The sequence below is a fragment of the Triturus cristatus genome, chromosome 9 (genome assembly GCF_964204655.1).
Source record: "Triturus cristatus chromosome 9, aTriCri1.1, whole genome shotgun sequence".
Lineage (NCBI taxonomy): Eukaryota > Metazoa > Chordata > Amphibia > Caudata > Salamandridae > Triturus > Triturus cristatus.
The window spans coordinates 149,156,419-149,177,320 of NC_140592.1; the positions used below are offsets into that span (position 1 = coordinate 149,156,419).

The 20,902-nt window shown below is 42.9% G+C and overlaps 1 protein-coding gene across 1 annotated transcript in view; it reads right to left on the bottom strand.

Moving 5' to 3' along the window:
• FGD3 (FYVE, RhoGEF and PH domain containing 3) overlaps positions 1 to 20,902 on the bottom strand; it is a 555,238-nt gene that overhangs the window by 19,417 nt on the left and 514,919 nt on the right. Inside the window, exons 16-17 of the mRNA XM_085624596.1 lie at positions 11,870 to 11,989; positions 10,995 to 11,147 (exon numbers count right to left, since the gene is read on the bottom strand). Coding sequence (XP_085480722.1) covers positions 10,995 to 11,147; positions 11,870 to 11,989 — 273 coding nt within the window. The remainder of the gene's footprint in view (positions 1 to 10,994; positions 11,148 to 11,869; positions 11,990 to 20,902) is intronic.

Consider the following 20,902-nt stretch of genomic DNA (forward strand, 5'->3'; position numbering starts at 1 on the left):
GCCTTTCTTTCAGGGTCACCATTGTTAGCGACACCCTTGTTACTTTACACGTCGCTTATCCACCTCCATACCCCGGAATGCAGGCAACCAACCCTCACGCACCTACGCTCCAACGTCTCCATCACTTTACCAATGGAGTTCACCTCCCGCAGAAATCTACTTTATTTTTTTTATTTATTTAGAAGCTTATAAAGCGCACTTATGCCCAAGGACGTCCTGGCGCCGTCTACTGACCCCTGAAAAGAAAGCGGGGTCTACTCCATAAATAACCAAGTCTTGAGTCCCTTTCTATACGAGAGGAGCTCCGAGGCATTTCTAAGATGTCCCGGCAGGCTGTTTCTGTGCACCCCATATGACCCCCCCAGACACACACTGCTGAACCTTTACCTCTCTCCTTCAAACTTCCATTCAACCACTTCCTTCCATCTTATACCTGGCCATAAAGTTACGAAACTGGAGTTGCGTCGCCCTTACCCAAGAAAACAGTAAGAATACACGTTCCTCTTTTCCTAACTACTACTTTGTAGCACTTCTTCTTTTCTTCTCCACCAACGCGTCCATTTTAACTGCTTCACAGCAAATCTCTCTTGCACCAACCTTCTAAACCCTATCCAGCCAGGCCTCGATGGCCTTTATTTAATCAGTCACATATCATCTACCCTCTTCTACGTCACATGCTGATCTGTGGGAAGCATTTCACACTGCCAATTACCCCACATTAATGTTCTCCCTCCACAACTATGACATCATGGGTTCTGCTCTATGAAGGCACCCCTCATACCTTGCTGACCACTTCTCCCCAGCGACCTCTTTACAAGATGATCTCTCCAAAGGTTAAATCGAAGTCCCACCCTATTCTGCCTCTACACCACATCCATTGGTCACATGATCTCCTCTTTCAGCTTCTCCTACCGCCCACAGATGTATGCCACACAAACAAATCTCTCTTTTCTAACCCACTCTCCTGCCTCCATTCAGGCTTCTATAATTGCCTCTCTGCCCTTCATCACTTGATGGTTCGGAGGTGTCTTATGCCGAACCACACCTAAACCGAGGTCTTCTACTTTCTCTCATCTGCACTCATCACTCCACCTAGTTCTCTCCACCTCCTCCTCACATCTGGACCGTAGGTGGAATTGGCTTGCAATGGTCAAGTAGTAGAATCCTGTAGTACTCTTAAATGCTTTTGGAAATTGGCCGCAAAACAGCTACAACGCCAATATTCATCTCCAGTTAGTAAACATAGGAATGACTGTAACATGTGCAAACCTCATTAATTGGGAAGCAAAGCCAAAAGATATCATTCCTTTTGGCTAACAATGCAGATCAATAGGCTTTGTCAATGTTTTTTGCCAATTCTGTTCAGCATCAGTAACACAAATTGTTTTAAACAGCAAAAGGAAAAAATTGAAAAGTACAACGCTGTGTATTCACACCTGTAATCGTGCATGGGCATGTTTGCATCATGAAGTGACAGTGGCTCTGCATAATGATCTATTGGTGCACAAGAGTCACCATGCATGCACGCACCTAGGGAAAGATGCACCTGCCATTTTGTTCACTTTTTTATTCACCATTTCTAGATGGTGGATGCCAATCTTGAGAGGTAAAAACTGATATTAATTTGAACATGCACAAATGCATGTAAAAAAACCATAAAAAAGGAACCCAGTAGCAAATTGTAGCTGCCACACCCTCCAATACATTTTTTCAAACTTTAAAAAACACTGAGACAGGTGGCTGGATGTCATATGTCAATGTCAGGAAGCAATTGAGGAGCATTAGGTGAGTGGGAATTAAACAAAACTATAAATTAACACTAAAAATGCTGGCCGGGGTGCGGTTTGGGTAAGCAAGGGATGAGCTAGGGAGCAGGAGAGAGCAACACAAAGTGCACAGGGGGTGGATAATTGAAAAGGGAAGCCTCACACATGGAAGAGTTCAGGAAAACACATGCACTCTCTCAGTACTAAAAGAAAAAGAAAATGTAGTTCTGTGAATGTGAGAAGTGGAAGCATACAAGCCATCTAATCAAAGTGGTGGTACAGAAGCTATCCTCCAGGTGAGGACCAAACACAAGAAGAAGTAGTAAAGTTATACAATCAGAAGCAAGCAAATGAGAATGACAAGGAAAGCCAACCAATAGTAAGCACTGGCTGGCCCAAAGCCCACGGAGAGCATTGGTATTTTCCACAACTGTCTCTCACAACACATATGAAAGAGCTACAAATCATTCAGTGTATTTTAGATGAACATTGCATTTATTTCAAACTTATTTGTTTGATTTATTTCAAAAGTCTTCAAAATGTGTAGCTGTCTTACTAAACTCTTTTGCTGACATTTCACATAGACTAGAAGCTTCAGAGGCATATTCACCAGATATTGGCAGTGGCACAGTTGATTTATAAAATAAAGAGAGGTATACAAAAAATACAGGTTTAGTTTTAATTGGCAGGACAATAGTGGCTACAACACAGAACCTAAGAAGAAAGGAAATTCACCAGTCAAGGTAGTAACTTAAACTTAATCCTCACCTCACCATGGACTCATGTTGAAGTCACACATTATATCACACATATATTATCACAATACAACATCTATTGCACCTCAAAGCCTACCACTACAGCTGAATCATGGACACAATTGTGCTTTAAAATTGAAAAGCAGTAGAACACACAATACCAAAACTACAACCATACAGTGTCTTTAAAGGACTATTTAGTGACCTAAACTAGACGTGACCAACTTATTGGTCAATTTCTCACTATCAAAAACTTTCAGTGAATATAAATATTTATGGAGCCAAAGAAATCAGTGTGCAATTGCTGATTCACTTCATCAATCCATCAATGTGGTCACTCAAACCTTCAAATGCTTAGATATTGATGCATGCATCCCCCCTTTCACACTTTATGAAGGTGCAGGAGTGAAGGATAAGGTATTACTTAACTAGTGAATATCCCATTTTTTAGGTTTTGCACTTTAGCCACTATTGCCACAAATCAACTTTTACTAAACTATATCTAACTTATTTTTAATTAAATCCCAAGGATTTGTTTTATTGTAATCAGCACTCCCAAGCCTCAATTACCCAATGTAGCAGCAGCATTGAGCATCAATGGGCCCAGGCAGGAATGACAGTACAAGGCTTCATACAGTAAAAAAAGCTCAATGGCTGAAAGCATTATTAAGGATTAATGGCCTAAAGCAACAAAATGGATCAACAGCCCCAGGCAGTAGTGACATCAACGGCCCAAAGGTTATGAACTGCAGTGGTTCAAGGACCAGAAATGTGGTTCTTGAACCTCACTTGCAAGAGTTAAAAGAGTTCCGTACTCTTATGGAGTATACTTTTTTTCAAACTTTCAAGAAATATGAGGCAGTTGAAAAAGTGAAAAAGGTACTTACTCTGTTTGTTGGGTGCAGAGCTGGAAATTCACATGCTTTGATTACTCCTGCTATCTAGTGTTGGACTTGCACGTTTGCAAGTTGTCTTACTTCGCAGATGTCTTTGGAGTCAAAAGATGTGCTGCAAGACCTCCCTTAGTGGACAATTCGCATGGGGGCAGACTCCATATTAGTTTGTTTTTCGTGCAGTGGTTGAGAGCAAGTATGTAGTGTGGTGTGAGCATAGCAGGGTACAGCTTGGATATAGTGCAGTATCAACTGGGTAAATAGAGAAGAGATGTTCAATCAACACAGGCTGTAAGGGAGGAGGGCGGCACATCTGACTCCACAGCACTACTCACTACAAATGGATGTATACAGAGTAAGTAACATTTTCCATTTTTAGCATGTATGGCTGTTGAAATATTTGCTTTGCATAGACTGCAAAGTAGTACCGATCATTTGTGGATAATGCAGATGCTTGGAGCAAAGTACTTAGGACTGTCTTGCGAACCACTGACTGCTGTCAGGCTAAGATGTTCATGCAGTAGTATTTGGTAAAGGTGTGTGATATTGACCAGATGGCTGCGTTGCAGATGTCAGCTATCAGGATGTTAACTAAGGGAGAAATGGTTGCCCCTTCCTTACAGGTGGCGTGAGCCCTGGGCAGAAAAGATGGGAATGCCTTACGTCTGTGGTTGCAGATTTGGAAACGTTTGACTATCCATGTAACTGTACCTGCTTTAGAGATGGAGTTACCTTTGAGAGTCCTTTTAAATGCTACGTAGAACTGGTTAGACAGGCTAGAAGGCCCTGTTAATGTAATACATAAGAGCTCTTTTGACATCTAAAGTGTGTAACGCTCTCTCCACTACTGAATCTAGGAGCAGAAAGATGACCGGAATCTCCATAGTCTGATTAAGGTGAAAGAACTATGCTACCTTGGGGCGAAACTTAAGATTGTTTCTGAGAAAAACCCTATCCTTGCGAATCTGAGTGACAGGTTCCTGTAAGCTGACTGCTTGCAACTCGGTAATGCATCCAAGAGAAGTAATAGCTACCTTCCAGGAAAAGAACTGTAGGGGGCATAAGTGTAGAGGTTCAAAGAGTAACTCCATGAGGACAACACTGAGATTCTACAGAGGGGCACGAAGTACCTTAGAAGCTATAGCCATCTTAAGACCCTACATTAGAGCCTTACCTATTGTGATCCTATATATGGGAGTATGTTCCCTGTTTAACATATGGGCTGCAACAGCAGCTATGTGTAGGCATACTGATGTATAGATGAGACCTGGCTTCTTCAGATGTAAGATAGTTGAGGATGACTTTGAACATTGGCTTCTGTGGGTTCAGGTCTTTGGAAATGCAGCTGTGAACAAACCACTTCCACTTTGCAGCATAGCAGACCGGTTATAGAGGATAGGCCCGAACAGGTGACATTTTTGTGAATATCCTTGTAGTTTGTAAGCACTCTCCCTATTGCCTCCTTCTGAAGGGGCACTGGTAATTCTTCCTCTAGGAGAGGAAGATGGTCCTCTCCTATCCCCATGCTGAGGATGTGTCTGTGGGGTGGGATACTGGGAGAGGTTGCGAGAAGTCTTATGCAGTAGCCATGGAGAACCACAGCTAAAACCCACTGGTCCGATGTGATTACCTCCCTGTGACAGAGGAAACTCATACTCCCCAGATGGGTGACATGTGTTTGCAGATGGAAGTTCCTTTATTAGCAGTACCACTGCCCTTGCCTCTGTTACCCCTATATGCACCTTTGGTGTCTTTGCTAAGGCTGTAGCTGGTTGGGTAAAATTGGCTTGGATTCTACTCTGTGCAGTTCCCTTCAATAGGAACCTCTAGTTCTTAGAGTTTGCAGGGCACCCATTGACATTGCAAGCTGTGTGCCCTTTGCTATTTTTAAAGCATCTCATTAACTTGAGGGTCGAAGAGATGCTTCTCACTGAAAGGGATGTTGAGAAGATACTGCTCGGGTTTAAATCCAGAGATATGAATCCAGGTGTGTCGTCGGAGGAGGAAACTGCCTCTAGCAGTTGTGTCTGTGCCTTTGAGGGTGCAACAGATGTTGGCATTCAAGATGGTTTTGCTCTTAGACACTATTTCCTTCCATGTCGTCCTGTACTCCTCTGGGAGATGACGAACTTTCATGCTCTTGCTTTAAGCATGAAGTCAGGTTCTCCTAAAGATCCTATGAAACCTAAGAACATGAAGGATGTCATGTTATTTTAGACACCTTATCCAAATCTCGTTTGACACTGGAGTTGTCCCACGGGAATGGAAACAGGTTGTGGTTGTGCCTATCAAAAAGAAACCCGGAATGAAGTCCAGTCTGTTGGAAAATCTGCGGCCAATCTCGCTTTTACCATTTATTGCTAAACTCGCAGAAAAATTGGTTAATGAGCAACTGATGAGTCATATTAATCGAAACGGTCTGCTGCACCCCACGCAGTCAGGTTTCCGAGCTACCTATTCCACTGAGTCGTCTCTGCTCTTCTCCACAGAAACCATCCGCAGTCTGGTCGACGCAGGTCAGTCGGTTGCTCTGATCCTACTAGACCTCAGTGCGGCTTTCGACACTGTAGCCCATACCATCTTGCTGCAGCATCTTATGGAAGGCGGAGTGACTAACTTGGCTCTGGAATGGCTTAGCTCCTTCCTTCGAGATAGGAGTTTCCAAGTAGCCCAAGGACCGTTCTTTTCCAAGAATGTTAGGCTAGAACAGGGGGTCCCTCAGGGATCCATTCTGAGCCCTACGCTCTTTAATCTTTATCTTGCTCCCATGACAGAGAGTATTAAAAAGTTTGGTGTTAATATCGTGTCTTATGCAGATGACACACAGCTTGTTGTATCTCTGTCCCAATCCCATGATGAGGACGCCTCCAACTTCTCACTGTGCCTTCAAGAACTGGCCAGCTGGATGGCTAACAACTGTCTCAAATTGAACGGTGATAAAACCGAGGTAATGATTGTAGGTAGAAACACCAACCTATGGTCTTCCAAGTGGTGGCCCCAGACCCTTGGCCCTACGCCTACCCAGAGGGAGCAAGTGAAGAATCTGGGTATCTGGTTAGACCCTAAATTGTCATTTGACCATCAATCCAGGACAGTGGCTGGTAGGTGCTTCGGTATTATGAAGAGCCTCCGGAAAGTCCTGGATGTGCTCCCTGTAGCGGCCAGGAAAACCTTAGTCCACGCACTTGTCACCTCACGCCTGGACTATGGGAATGTCCTCTACTTGGGCGGCAACAAAAAGAGCACGCAAAGGCTGCAATATATCCAGAACGCTGCGGCTCGATTGGTCCTAATGCTGCCTTCGAGGACTTCAACAAAATATGCCCTGTCCACTTTACACTGGTTGCCAGTAAAGGAACGAGTCTCCTTTAAGGCCCTTTGCATATGCCACCGAATTCTCCATGGTAGAGCTCCATCCTATCTCAGCGACTTGCTGTCTCCCTATTCTCCCCCCAGGACCCTGCGGTCCTCGGGTACAGGGCGCGTTCTCATTCCTGTCATAAAAAAAGCAAGAATGGGGGGTCGCTCCTTCCGTTACCTTGCGGCCAAACAGTGGAACGAACTCCCTGTGGAAATGCGTTTGGAGCAGTCCGAAAGCATATTTCGGAGGAACTTGAAGACCTGGCTGTTCAGGATAGAGTAGATGGTCTCTCTCTCTCAGGTTTTAGAATTGTCGAAATGCCCTATATGAGCTGTCCATTGGCACCGCAGCGCGGGGACATACTAGATAGTATAACCAAGCGCTATATAAATTTCTTTATTATTATTATATTATTATTATTATTATTGATAAGCCCTGCATCTCTTCCCGCTGGGATCTTTAATATCTGGAGCGGAGTCTGACATAATGGTCTATGTGACAATCTGTGTCCGGCCTTACATCACGCCCTTAAATCTCACTTTTGTCCAATGGGGTTTTCGGTGTCAATTGTATCTTCAGCGCCTGCTTCAGAGGTGCCTTTGGTGCCAGCTTCGGGTGTGATGAGGATACTCAGTGCAGTTATATCGAAAATATCTCAATGGCCAGTGAGGGTTGACGTCCTTGGGCGGAGCCTTCATTGACTCTAAAGCCTTCTAACAGTGGAGCACACAATCTAAAAGCAGTGGAGGACCTGATGGTGACAATGTCTTATATCTGTGTGGGGGGCTCAAGGCCTGACTCCCATTGGAGCAATGCTGTCACTCTGTTCATGTCTTTTTTAGGTGATTATGGCTTGGTCACATGAATCTCAGAGACGGGCTTGCTATTTAAGACTTTCTGTTCTTCCTTCTCCAAGGCGCTTGAATAGTACCTCAGGTCTGCACATTGCCTGGGCTACGAGGTTCTGGTTGGGCCTGCTCTTCGCACTCTTTTATGCGGAAGGAATGTGCTTCCTTGAAAATATCTGGAGTTTTGGAGGTTGTCTGATGGAGCATTTTACAATGTGGCTAGCACATCTCAATTTGGTGCATGAGGTTTTGGATGGTCCGACCACAGGTATTTCGAGCTGTATTGGGGGAAATGTTGGAAGGATCCTATCACCCCCTTCTGGTCCACATTCTCTCATGCCGATGGTCAGTGGATGACACATAGTCCCTGAAGGGTGGGAGGAGGCCCTTGGCAGTCAGGTTCTTTAGTTATGTGCTTGTTCAGTAAAGTATGATGGAGAGTCATAGAGGCCCCAACTGATTTTCTGCAGCTTTGGTGTCGAAATTCAAATAGCGCAGAGCCCTTTCAGTGGACGTCCAATGTAAAGGTACACCCGTACCTAATGGCAGTAAATAACAATCTAACATGGAGTAAGAGCCCATGCGCATTGTTGACTAAGAGAGGAGTCACAGCACATCTTCTGACTCCAAAGACATCTTCGTGGAAAAAGGACTTGCAAGTGTCCGAGCCCAATACTAAATGGGAGTAGTATTCAGAGCATGGTTACCTACAGCCACAAATGCTATTTACTTTTGCTAAACTTTTGATGCTTTGTGGGGAGTGGATGCTCCACAGAGCAATTGTGTTTTGTACTGTCAATGAGGGATGGCATGCCCCTGTGGATGAATTGGCTTTAACCTTCTTAGCTTGGCATAAAAATAACCCACTCTTGCTTTTGACCACTCTCCATATAATATTTATTGCCTTGTCTTACCCATAAGCCAGTTTTGTAGGTCCTCACACCCACCTGCCTTACTTTATAAGCTTGTTTCCGGTCCATGGAAGACATGGCTTGGCAGTTCAGGCTGGACTGTTCCCATGAGGCACAGAGTCAGACTGATTTGCATATGGCCATGTCTGAACTGGGGTGGCAGAGTGGGCTAAAGAACGGTGGTGGATTAAACCCAGATCAGTTGACTGGGGGTGAGTGCTCGCAATGTTCAACACTCTGTCCATCATTTCCTTTGGTTTTGCCTCCTTACTTTATAAGCTGCCATAAGGCCAGAGTGTGTGCTTCCCTGTTTCTCCTTCATGCTGTAGACAAGCTGAAGTCATGAGTTCAATTACAATCATGACACTGGGACAGTTGATGGGTGTCTAAGTCTTCTGTGAGACACCAAAGGATGCAGAAATAGGGTTACATTGTCACACCAGCGTCATAAAAACCCAGGACCTTCGACAAGGCTGTTGTTGCTTCTGTGTGATTCATGGAGGCAGCAGAATCTCTTTGAACCATGTTCAGACCTTATGCCAGACAGGGGGACAAAAATAAATAGAGTATCCCTTTCTGGTCGTTGGCATGGCAGTAGGGAAATAACACAAGCTCTAATGTCAGCTGTTGGGCAAGGATAGGAGAACTTAAGATAATAATAACAACCCCTCATGGTCCTTTGGTACATCCTGGATGGGGGCATCAGAATGTTTCCCAGCTCCTGCCAATGCCAAGGATGATTATTCACTACATCTCGCCTCTTTGGGAAGGCCAGGTGTGTGTTCAATGACTGGTTGCTCTTACATATATACATCATTTTAACTGACATTTTGTAATGCGCAATCCTTCGGATGATCATTGATCCAATGATTCAGAAAATGAAATGTGGATGTGGGCTCATCCCACCAACCTAGCGATCTTGAACCCATCATTTAAAACAAACATAAATGCTGATATGCAGGATTACTGATTACAGGTGGGACAAGAGGATCCATGTAACCAATGTGCTTGGTGTTGACATTTTAAAGCCTGGGATCTGTAGTGAGATCCGCCGGTTGAAAAAATATATAAAGTGAGTTGCAATGAAGACATCATGCTCCATTGTACTATAGTTTCAAGGATAATCAGTAGAACAGTGTGTTAAAATACTACTTTTTAACCAATTTTCTTCTGTAATTATGTGATGTTAATGATTTGTGCCTTTTCATAAGAAAGAATACATGGAAGCAGAACTTTCCCTGATCCTACAACCCCCTACTCCGCAATCCCCAGTGATGCTGGAGAGGACGGCTCCATGCAATATAAGGTTGGTATTAACAAGAATGTTCAGGGCTCCGTACAGCTCCCATTCAAGCCCCTTCTCTAGAAGTGTTCTTGTAAAGAGAGAACCATACAATTTTCCACAAAGGTTAATGACTATGAAGTGTCAGAATAAGAATCGTCAAACTGAAGAATTGTAAAAAAGAATGTGTCTCTTTCATTGCTGAAGTTTCCTACTATAGGGAGATATTTTTAACATTATGCTCGCTCTGACCCTAGGATTTGTGACATCAAATCAAAACTGAATCAGATTGTCAGTATCACAATTCTGTATTTTTCTTATTACAGAAGAGTATGTGTTGCATGTCAAATATTTTACATTTACACTGTACATATGTATTATTTCATGCATACTTATATATTTTCACATTCATTACACTTTCTACATTTGCTATTTAGTCATTCGAAGTAGGTCATTTTAGGTCAGCAAATAAAAAAAAATGGGCCAGTATCACAAAGCCCTTTTGCAGTGGCAAATCAGTTACTGACATCCAAGTTGTGTGCTAACTGATTGCCAAAGGGCATGCTGTGCCCATGGGACAGATTCCACTTTGGTGGTCATATCGGTGGTATGAGGAGAGGTTGTTTGTATTGGGGAGCGCAATGGTCCTCTTTATTGCTGTCTTCAGACCTTTCCATTCCACCGATGGAGGAGGCTGAAAACAGAGGTCAAGAGGGAACCCCCGCCCCCTTCCGTCCCAAGTAGGAAACATTTTTCTAATAGCAGCACCCGCCCCTTTAATAGAAATGGGTTGCTCTAAAAAAAGGTTTCTAATTAGCTAAAGCACATACGAGGATGGTGATCTGCTGTCCCTTGAAGGACTTAAACTATGCATTCATGGTCAATGCCACGTGATTGCAAATGGCCTTATTAATATTCATTAGTAGCTTGTTCTGTGACCTCCTGCAAACTGTAACGAAACCTAATTCCACATAAGGTTGAATTGGAAATTGAATTCATATTTGGAAGCAGTTGGTCTACAAATTGTATATGCCATATTTGTGAATGGAAATTTAGCACCTTGACCAAAGTTAACATTTTGAGAAGAAAGTTGGAAAAAGAACAATTTAACAAGCTAGCAGTGACTGTAACAGTATGGAAGCCGTTTAATTGTGCTCTACCCCTACTTAAAAGATTACCTCCACAGCTGTTTTTTTCTTGTATTCGCCAATAATTTCAGCTCCTGGGCTGCCTGGTACGGCTGACGACAACTGGAAACATTCCTTACAAACGCGGTTATGACGACTGTTGTCTGCCAGGAGCTTAAATTCAGAGCATTTTGCACAAATAACCTGCATCAGAAAGATATACCTTGTTACAATCATAATTCAAACAATATTAAAACAGCATCAATGTATTGCTGCTGTGTAAAACTAGCTAGATATGCACATACTTTCAAAAGAATTAATGCACAGCAGCTAATAGCACAGTACAATTGTACTTGTTCAAAGGCTCTCTTAAAGTAGTCCAATTGTAATAAAGTCAATTATACAATTGTTTTTCCTAAAAAAAAATTAGTTCTCTTGAGCAAATTAATTGTTTTATTCCCAATTTGTGTCTGTGAAACTTAGCAAATGCAGCTAGTTTGCACTCCTCCAAGGCAGTTTATTGTCTTATCCTACATTTGTGTCAGTGAAATTTCACAGATGTGACAGGAGTAGAGATCAGGAAATTTGCAGAGTCCAAAAGACAATTTGGAAATTACCAGTCACCCAGAATTCGCAAACGCAGATTGGTAAAAAACATACAGTGTTATCACGAGTCTCTTAATCACAAAATTACCCTTGGCATGTGTATTAAAAGGCATGTACACACTAGTTCTCACTAGTGAGCAAAAGTAAAAAGGAGTGCACACGGATTTGGATTTTTACAAGATACAAATTCTAGGCAAATGTTCCAATCCATATAAAGTGTATAATGGAATTTTAAGATCTTAAAGTGGTTTATTTATTGCAATCACCAATGTTGTAATATTTCACACAGTATGCTCTGCCATGCAATACGTGGTACTCACGCAGCCACACTGCTTGCAGTGATGTCGCCTTTTTGTAATAGAATTGAAGGTTTCGTTGCAGTTCTTGCATGACTGTTTTTCTTTGTCTCGCCTTAATTTCGATTTTTTCAAAGCATCACCCTAAAATCAAAAAGGTAACCTTGGCTTAAATTCTGAGTATTTGGGTTTATGAGTTCCAGATCATAATTTAGACAAACATTGGATAAGCAAAACTTCACAATGTGAGCAAGAACAAACACAAAACAACAGCAGATTAAGAAATTGCTGGTTAGAGTTGGGTGTATAAGGGGGATAAGAAAATGCGGAGAGTGTATGAGTAGAAAAGGGATTAGCAATAAAGTGACAGAAATTGTGAACAAACCGCTACATACAAATATTTCATAACAGGCAGCAGAGGTTTAGATGTATTGCACAGGTGATCAAATGAAGTCAATTACTGCATTGGTATTCAGGAGCTGCTCCTCCACTAAGGTGGAGGAGCGTCACTCCACTGAGCGGATCAAAACGAAAAAAAAAAAAAAATGTTAATAACTCATTGTTATTATATTTTTCCGTCCTTCGTCAGCTGGGTTGGGGCGGGGCTGTTCTGCTCACAGAGTAGGGCAGTGGAGGAGTGGTCTGCCCACTCCAAGTGAGCAGGACGCTTTGACCAGTCGTCTTGAGCCGGTCACACTGTCATGCGCACTTTGCATGTTCTCCGCCCAAGCTGCAATAGAGCCTGGGTGGAGAACATGACCCAGTTGCCAATATCTGGCTGAGCACCGAACCACGGCACTAAGACCAATCACAACGCTCCATTGCAGCATTGTGATTGGCTATGGGGAGCCTGGGAGCCGTGTGCTTCCAGCCCTGGAGTCCTGGAAGCGGGCGAAGAGGACAGAGATGTGGCGGCAGCAGCACACAGGCAAGTGTTTCACTTTTATTTTTCATTCCCTCCCCCCTGCGACCCGCCCCACCCACTGCCACAGTTGCCACTGATTCATGATTTTCTAGTGCCCAAATAATGTATAGAACTGCTTCATATAGGAGGCAGACTGATGTGCCAAATTAGAGTTTTAATGCTTGGACTTCAGAAAGAGTAATAAAGAAGTATTTGAAAGGGCATTCACCCCCAAAATGAGGGACATCTTTATTGAAGTCCGATTCAGGTTCCAATGGAGCTTTTTCAGGTCTCTCCCACTAGCTTCAAGCTGTCCAGTATCCGAGAAGATGCTACAGATTCATTGCACATAACACGACTGAAACATACAGGTAACAGGGTAGTTCCTCTTTCTATGAGACAGTCTCTCTCCCTATCTCTCTCACTCCCTCACTCCCTCACTCCCTCACTCTCTCTCTCTCTTCACAAAGAGCAGAAGGAAACTAAAAATGCCAAGGTCACAGCAACCAGCCTGCGCATTACCTTGTGTTTGGATTCTGTCTTCTGGAAGACTAAAATGAATCTTTTCCCTAATGGGCTGAGGAGCCATTCAATAGACATGCCTCCTGTTCTGCATTACTCCCTAACTCATACAATGGCCATCTATGTGCATGGTGTTAGGGCACCTCCTGTCCATGGGTGTCTGGGAGATACAGTGTAGGTTTCCTGTGATATTCCTCCAAGGCTGAAGAGGCTATGTACATTCCACTATCTCAAAAAATGGAGTCTGACAAACCCTTTCACATGTACACCTCGACCTTTACATTTCTAAGCTATCTAGTAGTAATCACTATTCTGTATTACCTTTTGTTACGAGCTTCACTTCAGGTCATTTCAAATAGTGATCTATGAGTACCAGTGGAAACTTTGATACATCTCATAAACATTAAATAACCTAATAATTCCTAACCCAAACATTCCCAAGAAGGCTTTGCCAGTTCAACATATTACTATGTAGACACTATAGTACACCTCATTGTGCTCTCAGTCAGCTTCTTTCCTCCATAATGCTCCACCAATCCATAATTCCCCCTTCAAAAGTCCAACTGGGTCCCTAACCTACATCTAAGTTATTCTCCCAACTCCCATCATATATTATCACTTCCTTGACAATGGTTGATCTTTTTTAAGTCTCCTCCACGCTCACTGAGTGGCTGGAACTAGAGCATTATCCATTCATTTCCAAGATTTGTTTTCATGCCCACCCCTCATTCTCATGTTATGGGTCATGCATTTTTACCAGGAAGAGCAGGAGGCGATGTGGTCTATCAGCTAACCTGAAGTTTACTATGAAGTCTGGAACCATAATCCTGGCTCGGGCACTTACCCGAAATACAAATAAAACACCTAAAATATGAGATGCTCCTGCTCCGATAAAAATAAGTTAGATGTTCTCTGTAAAGCAGTCAGCTGTCCCATGGAGATGTCCGAGCTATGTTTAAAATATTCTCATACGGGCCATAGAACAGATTTTCAGGCGGTCCACCACAAAGAACACGCATTGGCAAAACCAATCTGTTTCACCTTTCAATATTGGCACCCGACCTTTAGGTTTTGACAATGCTTTTTGCTGATGCTGTTCCAGATTGACAAAAAAGAAAAAAAAAATATTTCCCAATGTGGAAACACAAAATAAAACAAATTGTTGCAGTATGATGACTTGTATCAGCAGAGACCTCACCACACATATGCACTTCTACTTCATGGTGCAGCTGCCTTCTTTTCTTGTTATACTGTTAGTCTACCATTTTAAGATTGTGGACAAAAAACAGTTAATTAAATACTTTTTTGAAATTAAAAAAAACTATGATAGGAAGGGCTGGGGTAGTAATGGAGTAGAGTGTAAGGGATAATCAATGCAAGAGTAAGGGGGTGGGAGGCAAAGAGGTGTGTGGGCAGAGGGAGCAACAGAGGAGCTGGAAATGTGACATAAATATAAGCCCGACGGGAGGGGCGGGAGAAGGAATATATAAGCTTTGGGGGGAACTGGAGAGCAAATACGGAGAGTTTGGGAGGGGTTTTGAGGGGGCAGGAGCACATGGGAGAGAGAGAAAGAGAGAGAGAGAGAGCAGAAGTGCTGAAACAAAAATAAAAACAAATTCCCCGAATACAAGCAGTGGGTGGATACAAGTTGTTTTATCACAGGGATGGAAATGGCGTTATGTTCAAGGGGAGAGAGAAACACACGAGGAGGAAGTAAAGTCATCAAATAAGAAGCAAACAAAGAAAATTGACAAGAAAGCAACCAATAATTATCAATGGGCTGACCCAAAGCCCACTGTAAGTATCAGTATACTACACGATAAGTCTTCAAAAACAGACATCTACACCTGTCTGCGGTTGAGACGTAAAGCTCAGTCATTTGCAAGTAGCACAGAGAGTGAATTTGCAACCGCATATCTATTTTTTACTCTGAGAGCTTCTTTGGGAACTCTCTACAGGGGATATCAACTTTGCCCCAGTAAGGAACGACGACCAGCCTTGTTCTGGGAATGCAGTTACAGGCTATACCTAAAGTGCTGGAATGGTGCTGCAGTGTGCTGAGCCCAGGGAACCACATTCTACTAGAAAGGCTTTCTCATCTTGTAGCTTATCTAGATGAAGGGGAAGATAGACTGAATTCCACTATTCTCCTTGATAGTAGGAGATGGAACAGTCGTAAATCTCAAGGGCTCAGGGCCGGCTTTAGCGCTTGTGGCTCCCAGTGCAACAATCACTTTTGGCGCCCCCACGTCCCATGACCGCCTCCTTAGATTCTCTCACTTCCACCTGCAAAAGTGCCCCTCATCTCTCCTATCATAAAATAGTGCTAAACACAGCGCCCCTCTGAGATCAAAGCGCCCCCTCCACAGGTCAGCGCCCAGTGCGGCCGCACCAGTCGCACTGCCCTAAAGCCGGCCCTGCAAGGGCTCATTTACAGTAGGCAGTAATGGGCTATCACAAACAATTGACAGATTACCTATTTGCCTGCCTCTTGTTTCTCCTGCCTCATTTAAAGGTTTGGGAAATGATATGCAGTGGAGTGACAGCCGACGGTCATAGGAAACACCCCGTTGGCTAAGAAACGCATGATGACAGCGTTAGAAGGGCCCTCTATTTATGGCAGATCTTGAAATTCCCTTTCTTTATGTTCTACTCAAAGCATGACCATACAGAGCAAGCAAAAGAAAAGAAAAAGGCCCTTTTTGGCACTGGATAAAATGTCTCGACTTTGAAAAGAAATAAACACAAAATTCTGACTGGCTCATCATGGCATACCCAACCGAGACAGAGGAAGTTTTGGCCAAAGGTGCTGCCGCCATGTTGTTGGAGCACCTGCAATATCGGCAGGAGCACTTTGGTGGATTTTCAGTTCGGTGGGTGGCCTGTTGCTGCCTCCACCACCCAGATGTTTGGTGGTCCCGGCCCTCATTCTTGCCTTGTGCCATGCAAGTAGTTAAGTGTAAATGTGGTAAACAACCACAATTACTCCATAATCTGGATTGCAGCTAGATCTTAAGATGGAATAATAGATCTGGAGCTGAATGGTTCAAAAGTAAAAAGTGCCCAAAACCCAGACATATCAGTAAATAAACACAAAGCAGAGCAAAGTTAAAAAGGTCCTCTACTGACAGGAACAAAGAAACAGAACAGCATCTAATACTAGTAGAATGAAGCAGAGACCACTATCTAGAAGGCACTGGTAAATTAGGTAGTATTGTTGCTTTTTAAACTTCTGAAAGTAGAAAGTGAGTGAAAGAGAAGCATGAATTGATTAATTTTCCATTTGAGTTAAAAAGACCGTCTCATAAGAATGTTAAAAAACTGGAGGTTCTCTTTTTACAAATTAATTATATTTCAAAATATAGTAGTAAAATACCACAGTTGTTTTTTATTAATTATATAATTTCTCATGGCATTCATTGTGGAGATGGTTTACTGCAGAGACAGAAATCGCAAAGAATACTGCACAGTCAGTTTGCTAGTTGTATCTATGAAAATGTGTGTTATTGCTTGAGGGGGCTGGAAACTCAGGCAACAACCACAATCCTGGTCAGGGTGAACTACAAACGTCACTGAATTTAATTGAGCTTAACTCACTGGTAGCATGGAACAAAAGCACTGAAGTTTGACACACAGGTAATGTGTAAAATAGTTATGCAACACACAAACAGCAATAAAGTGAAAACACAACACAAGAAATATCCCAAACCATTTTAGGAAAATAGAGTACGTTCTTAATTAATACAATTATACCAGAACAATAAAAATCCAAGTTGTACAACTTAAGAAATGGAATTTTAATGTTTTTTTGTATAAATTGTGCCTAGAAGCACCAAGCGTCACTCGCAGTCATCTGATCACGATAAACTGGGATGAAGTCAGAAGTTCAGACTGACCGTGTTTGAGCTTGGGTCAGATACAGGCACCAGGTTCGACCACTGAAAGTTACCTTTGAAAGTCTGGTACAAAGAGCTCTGTTTGAGGTGGAGAAGGCTGCGAGGAGCAGAGAGAGCATCAGGGATGGTCGTCGCTGTAGTGTGAAAAGCAAGCCTAGTATTGGGGATGGTCATCGCTGTAGCACAAAGAGTCCGCCAGGCATAACGGACAGTCGATGCAAGAGCTTCACAGTGGTGGTCACCGCGGGCTGTTGTACTGCTAGTGCAGTTGTCGCGTCGCTGGTCCCTGCTGGCAGTCACTGTAGCGCAAAGAGCAGGTCTCACCGGAGCTTTGCATTGGTGGTTGTCACAGATGGAGGCAGTGCCTTCTCCTATCTGGCTCCCCTCCATTGGAATAAACTTCCTCTTTTCATTCGAATATGCCCAGGCTTAGCTGAATTCAAGAAACGCCTGAAAAACTGGTTGTTCTAATCGCTGCTTTTCCCTCACCTACCTGCCCTGCAGTGCCGAGATGAGCCGTGAGCTATCCCAAAAATCAAATAACATAACACAATAACAGGTGGCAAAGATTCAGCACGAATGGGCACAATTGCAGTTGTGAAGAGTCCAATCTTCAGGATTTCACCTTTTCTTTTTTGGAGTAGATCAGCTAATGCCAGCAAGTGGTCCAGGACCAGGGGAACCCCTACAGGGGATCTGGAACTCAATCCAGCAGAGGCCAGCAGGGCTCAGGTAGGTCCAATTGAAGCAGGTCAGCTCAGCAGTTCCAGGGAGGACCTTGGAGCTTGTTGTGTCCCTGTCGCTCAAATTAGACAGCCAATTGACCCTTGGAGTCACTCGGAGTTAACCTATGAGGTCGGTAAGCAGGTTCAGCCTTCCATTTCAGGCAGCAAGGCAGTCATCAAGCAGCAGGGAAGTCCTCTGACAGCAGGGCAGTTTATCTTCTGTAGTGTCCAGAGGTTCAGGAGTGTTCTGAAGAGTGGCTCTGAAGGTCCAATATTTATACCTGGGGCCAACCTTTGTGTGGGGTGCACCCGCCTTGTTCTGGAAAGCTCTTCCCTGTCAAGGCTCCAAATTGGGGGTGAAAAAGGCAGGCAGGCCTGGAGTCAAATTCCTTTGTGTGTGTAGGAGGCAAAGCCATTTGAAGTGTTAGTGAGGCAGGTACAGCTCCACCCCAGTCATCCTGCCAGGATGGCTCATCCTCTCATATGAAAGCCCACTTTGTGTTACTGTCTAGAAGCAATACACAAACCCCAACAGCAGAGCCATTCACAGTCAGAGACCCAGGACACTGACAGAAGGAACAAATAGGTGGGACAAGAAAATTACAACTTTCTAGACGTTTAAGAGGATTTTAAGTTACAATTCATTTGAATGTAAACACTATCTCTATCTGCTCCCAATCTAATGTTATCACTTACTAGATGTACTAAGGTAACCCCAGGGCTTTAAGTGTGATGAAAAAACTGGGGGGTCTCTGAAAGGGGCATGGTCAATGTAATTAAGGGCATGGCCTAATACACGGAAGCTAAAAATGTGTGCTTAGCTTAGTGTGCCGCCCGACTTGTATTTTGTTGTTTCTGCCATTGTATCCAGTTATATGATACAACAAATAACATCATACCTACAACAAGCCAGGACTATTGGCTTTGTGAATGGTCGTTAGTTGCATAAGATAAATAAGCAGTAATTATGGCTTGTATAGATTATTGAAAAAAAGCTTCCATTTAAAGCTCTGGTGACACCACGACAATGTTGCTGCTCCTGAGTTTCAAAAAGAGAGGGGAAATCCATAGAGAAAATGACTCTTTGAAGGATGTCCCTTCCCCTACAACGCTCAACTGGCATGACGTCATGCAGTAACTTCTCCACTAGTGAGAAGTGAGCAGTGTGAGCACATGCACATCGATGCGCCTGCTGTCACTGCAGTCCGGAAAAAACGGACCGCCTGTGCCAGGGCACAAAACAGAGCCTGATAGAGACACGTTTCGAGGCCTCCTTTAAAAAACTGCTGGTGCTCATCACCGATGAGACACGGCCCACTTAAAGCCCTGGGTAACCCAGTTTGAGTCCATGGGAGAGTTGGGCCTTACAATAGTGCAAATGGTTTCAATAGTTTTTCACTGTTAGGGCATGTAAAACTTAAGCACACATGTCCCACTTTTCAAGTACAATGCACTCTGCCCAATGAACCTTTAGGACCTACCTTAGGGGTGACTTATATGTAACGAAAAGGAAGGTTTAGGTCAGGCAAAAGGTTTATTTTGTGAGGTTGAAATGGCAGTTTAAAACTGCACTATAGACTGCCGTGGCAGGCCCAAACCAGGTTTTAAAAGGCAACTTTAATTGGTAGCACAAGGAGTGCTGTGGGCCCACTAATAGCATTTCATTTACAGGCCCTGGGTACAAGTAGTATAATTCTTTAGGGACTTACAAGTAAATGAACTGTACCAAATAGGTGTAGTCTATTTTTACCTGGTATGAAGGAGAGATAACAAAAACGTTTGCACGGGTTAGCAGTGATAAAGTGTACAGAGTCCTAATGCCAACTACAATGAATTCAGTAAAACAGGGGGATTGAAGGCAAATTCCCACCAAGGATACACTTTCTGGATTTCTTAGAATTTTAAAATAAAAAAGATAAAGAAAATGAGATAGCAAAGACATAAGTGTGTGGTTTCATTTCGGAAAATAACAATTCCATTTTAAGTTACGCAATTTAAAAATTAATGTGAGCTATCTATTACTAAGAAACCAGAACAACTAGGGAAGCAAGAAAGACCAAATAATTACAGAATTAATGACGCCCAGCAGTGCTTAAAATTGATTATTTTACTGCTACAAAATCTAATTTCAGAATTAATTTGGCGTGATTATTATTAAAAAAGCCCAGGCAGCGAACAGAATATTAGATGATTTAACCCATGTGCAATCTAATCTGCAAATATCACTGCATTCAGCCACTCTTTAAGTAACTGCAAAGGTATCAGACATTATCAAAATCTGCAATATTATAATTTGTTTATGGAATAATACCGTCAAGTAGATCATTTTTTAGTTGAAAATATATTACCCTCATTCATTTTCTTTAATCCACTTAGATATGCATATTGCTTGTGATTCTGCCAACAGTGGACTTAAAATTAAACGGATGCTGTTGTATGTACTTAGCTATGTATGGTTCTAAAAGAGATCCACTCATGCTTTTTAAAAACTAATTTAAAAACCACGAAATAGCCATTTTGGCTAGACTGAAAACATTACTGCTTTTTGGCCATGTGTATCTTGTTTTGTGTCATCCCAGTAAGTTCAAAATTATATTTCGCTCCGATCAATTAAAGCACGGAAGTTTATTTCTCAACTTTCTCTCAATATTTAAGAATTTCAGCTTTCTATAGTTGTGTGTGATAAAAGAGGAATTGCTTACATGGAGAACCATGTTTTGTGAGCAGAATACCAATCTGACATCACTGTTCTGCAGCTCCTGAATCCAATTCAGAGCAAGCACTGCCTGACTGTGGGACTGTGGTGGGCATAGGTTAGAGGAGGGGTGCGGCTTGTGTGGCATCAGCATCACCAGTCTTCAACAGACACACAAACTATCAGTCAAAGGAGTGTTCATGACATAATTTAAGACCATAACAAGCTTGACTTGTTTTGTTTCAAATTAAAGAATTTACTCACACCTACCCATGCACTGCTGATTTTTAGGTCAGGCATCGGACTTTTGCTTTT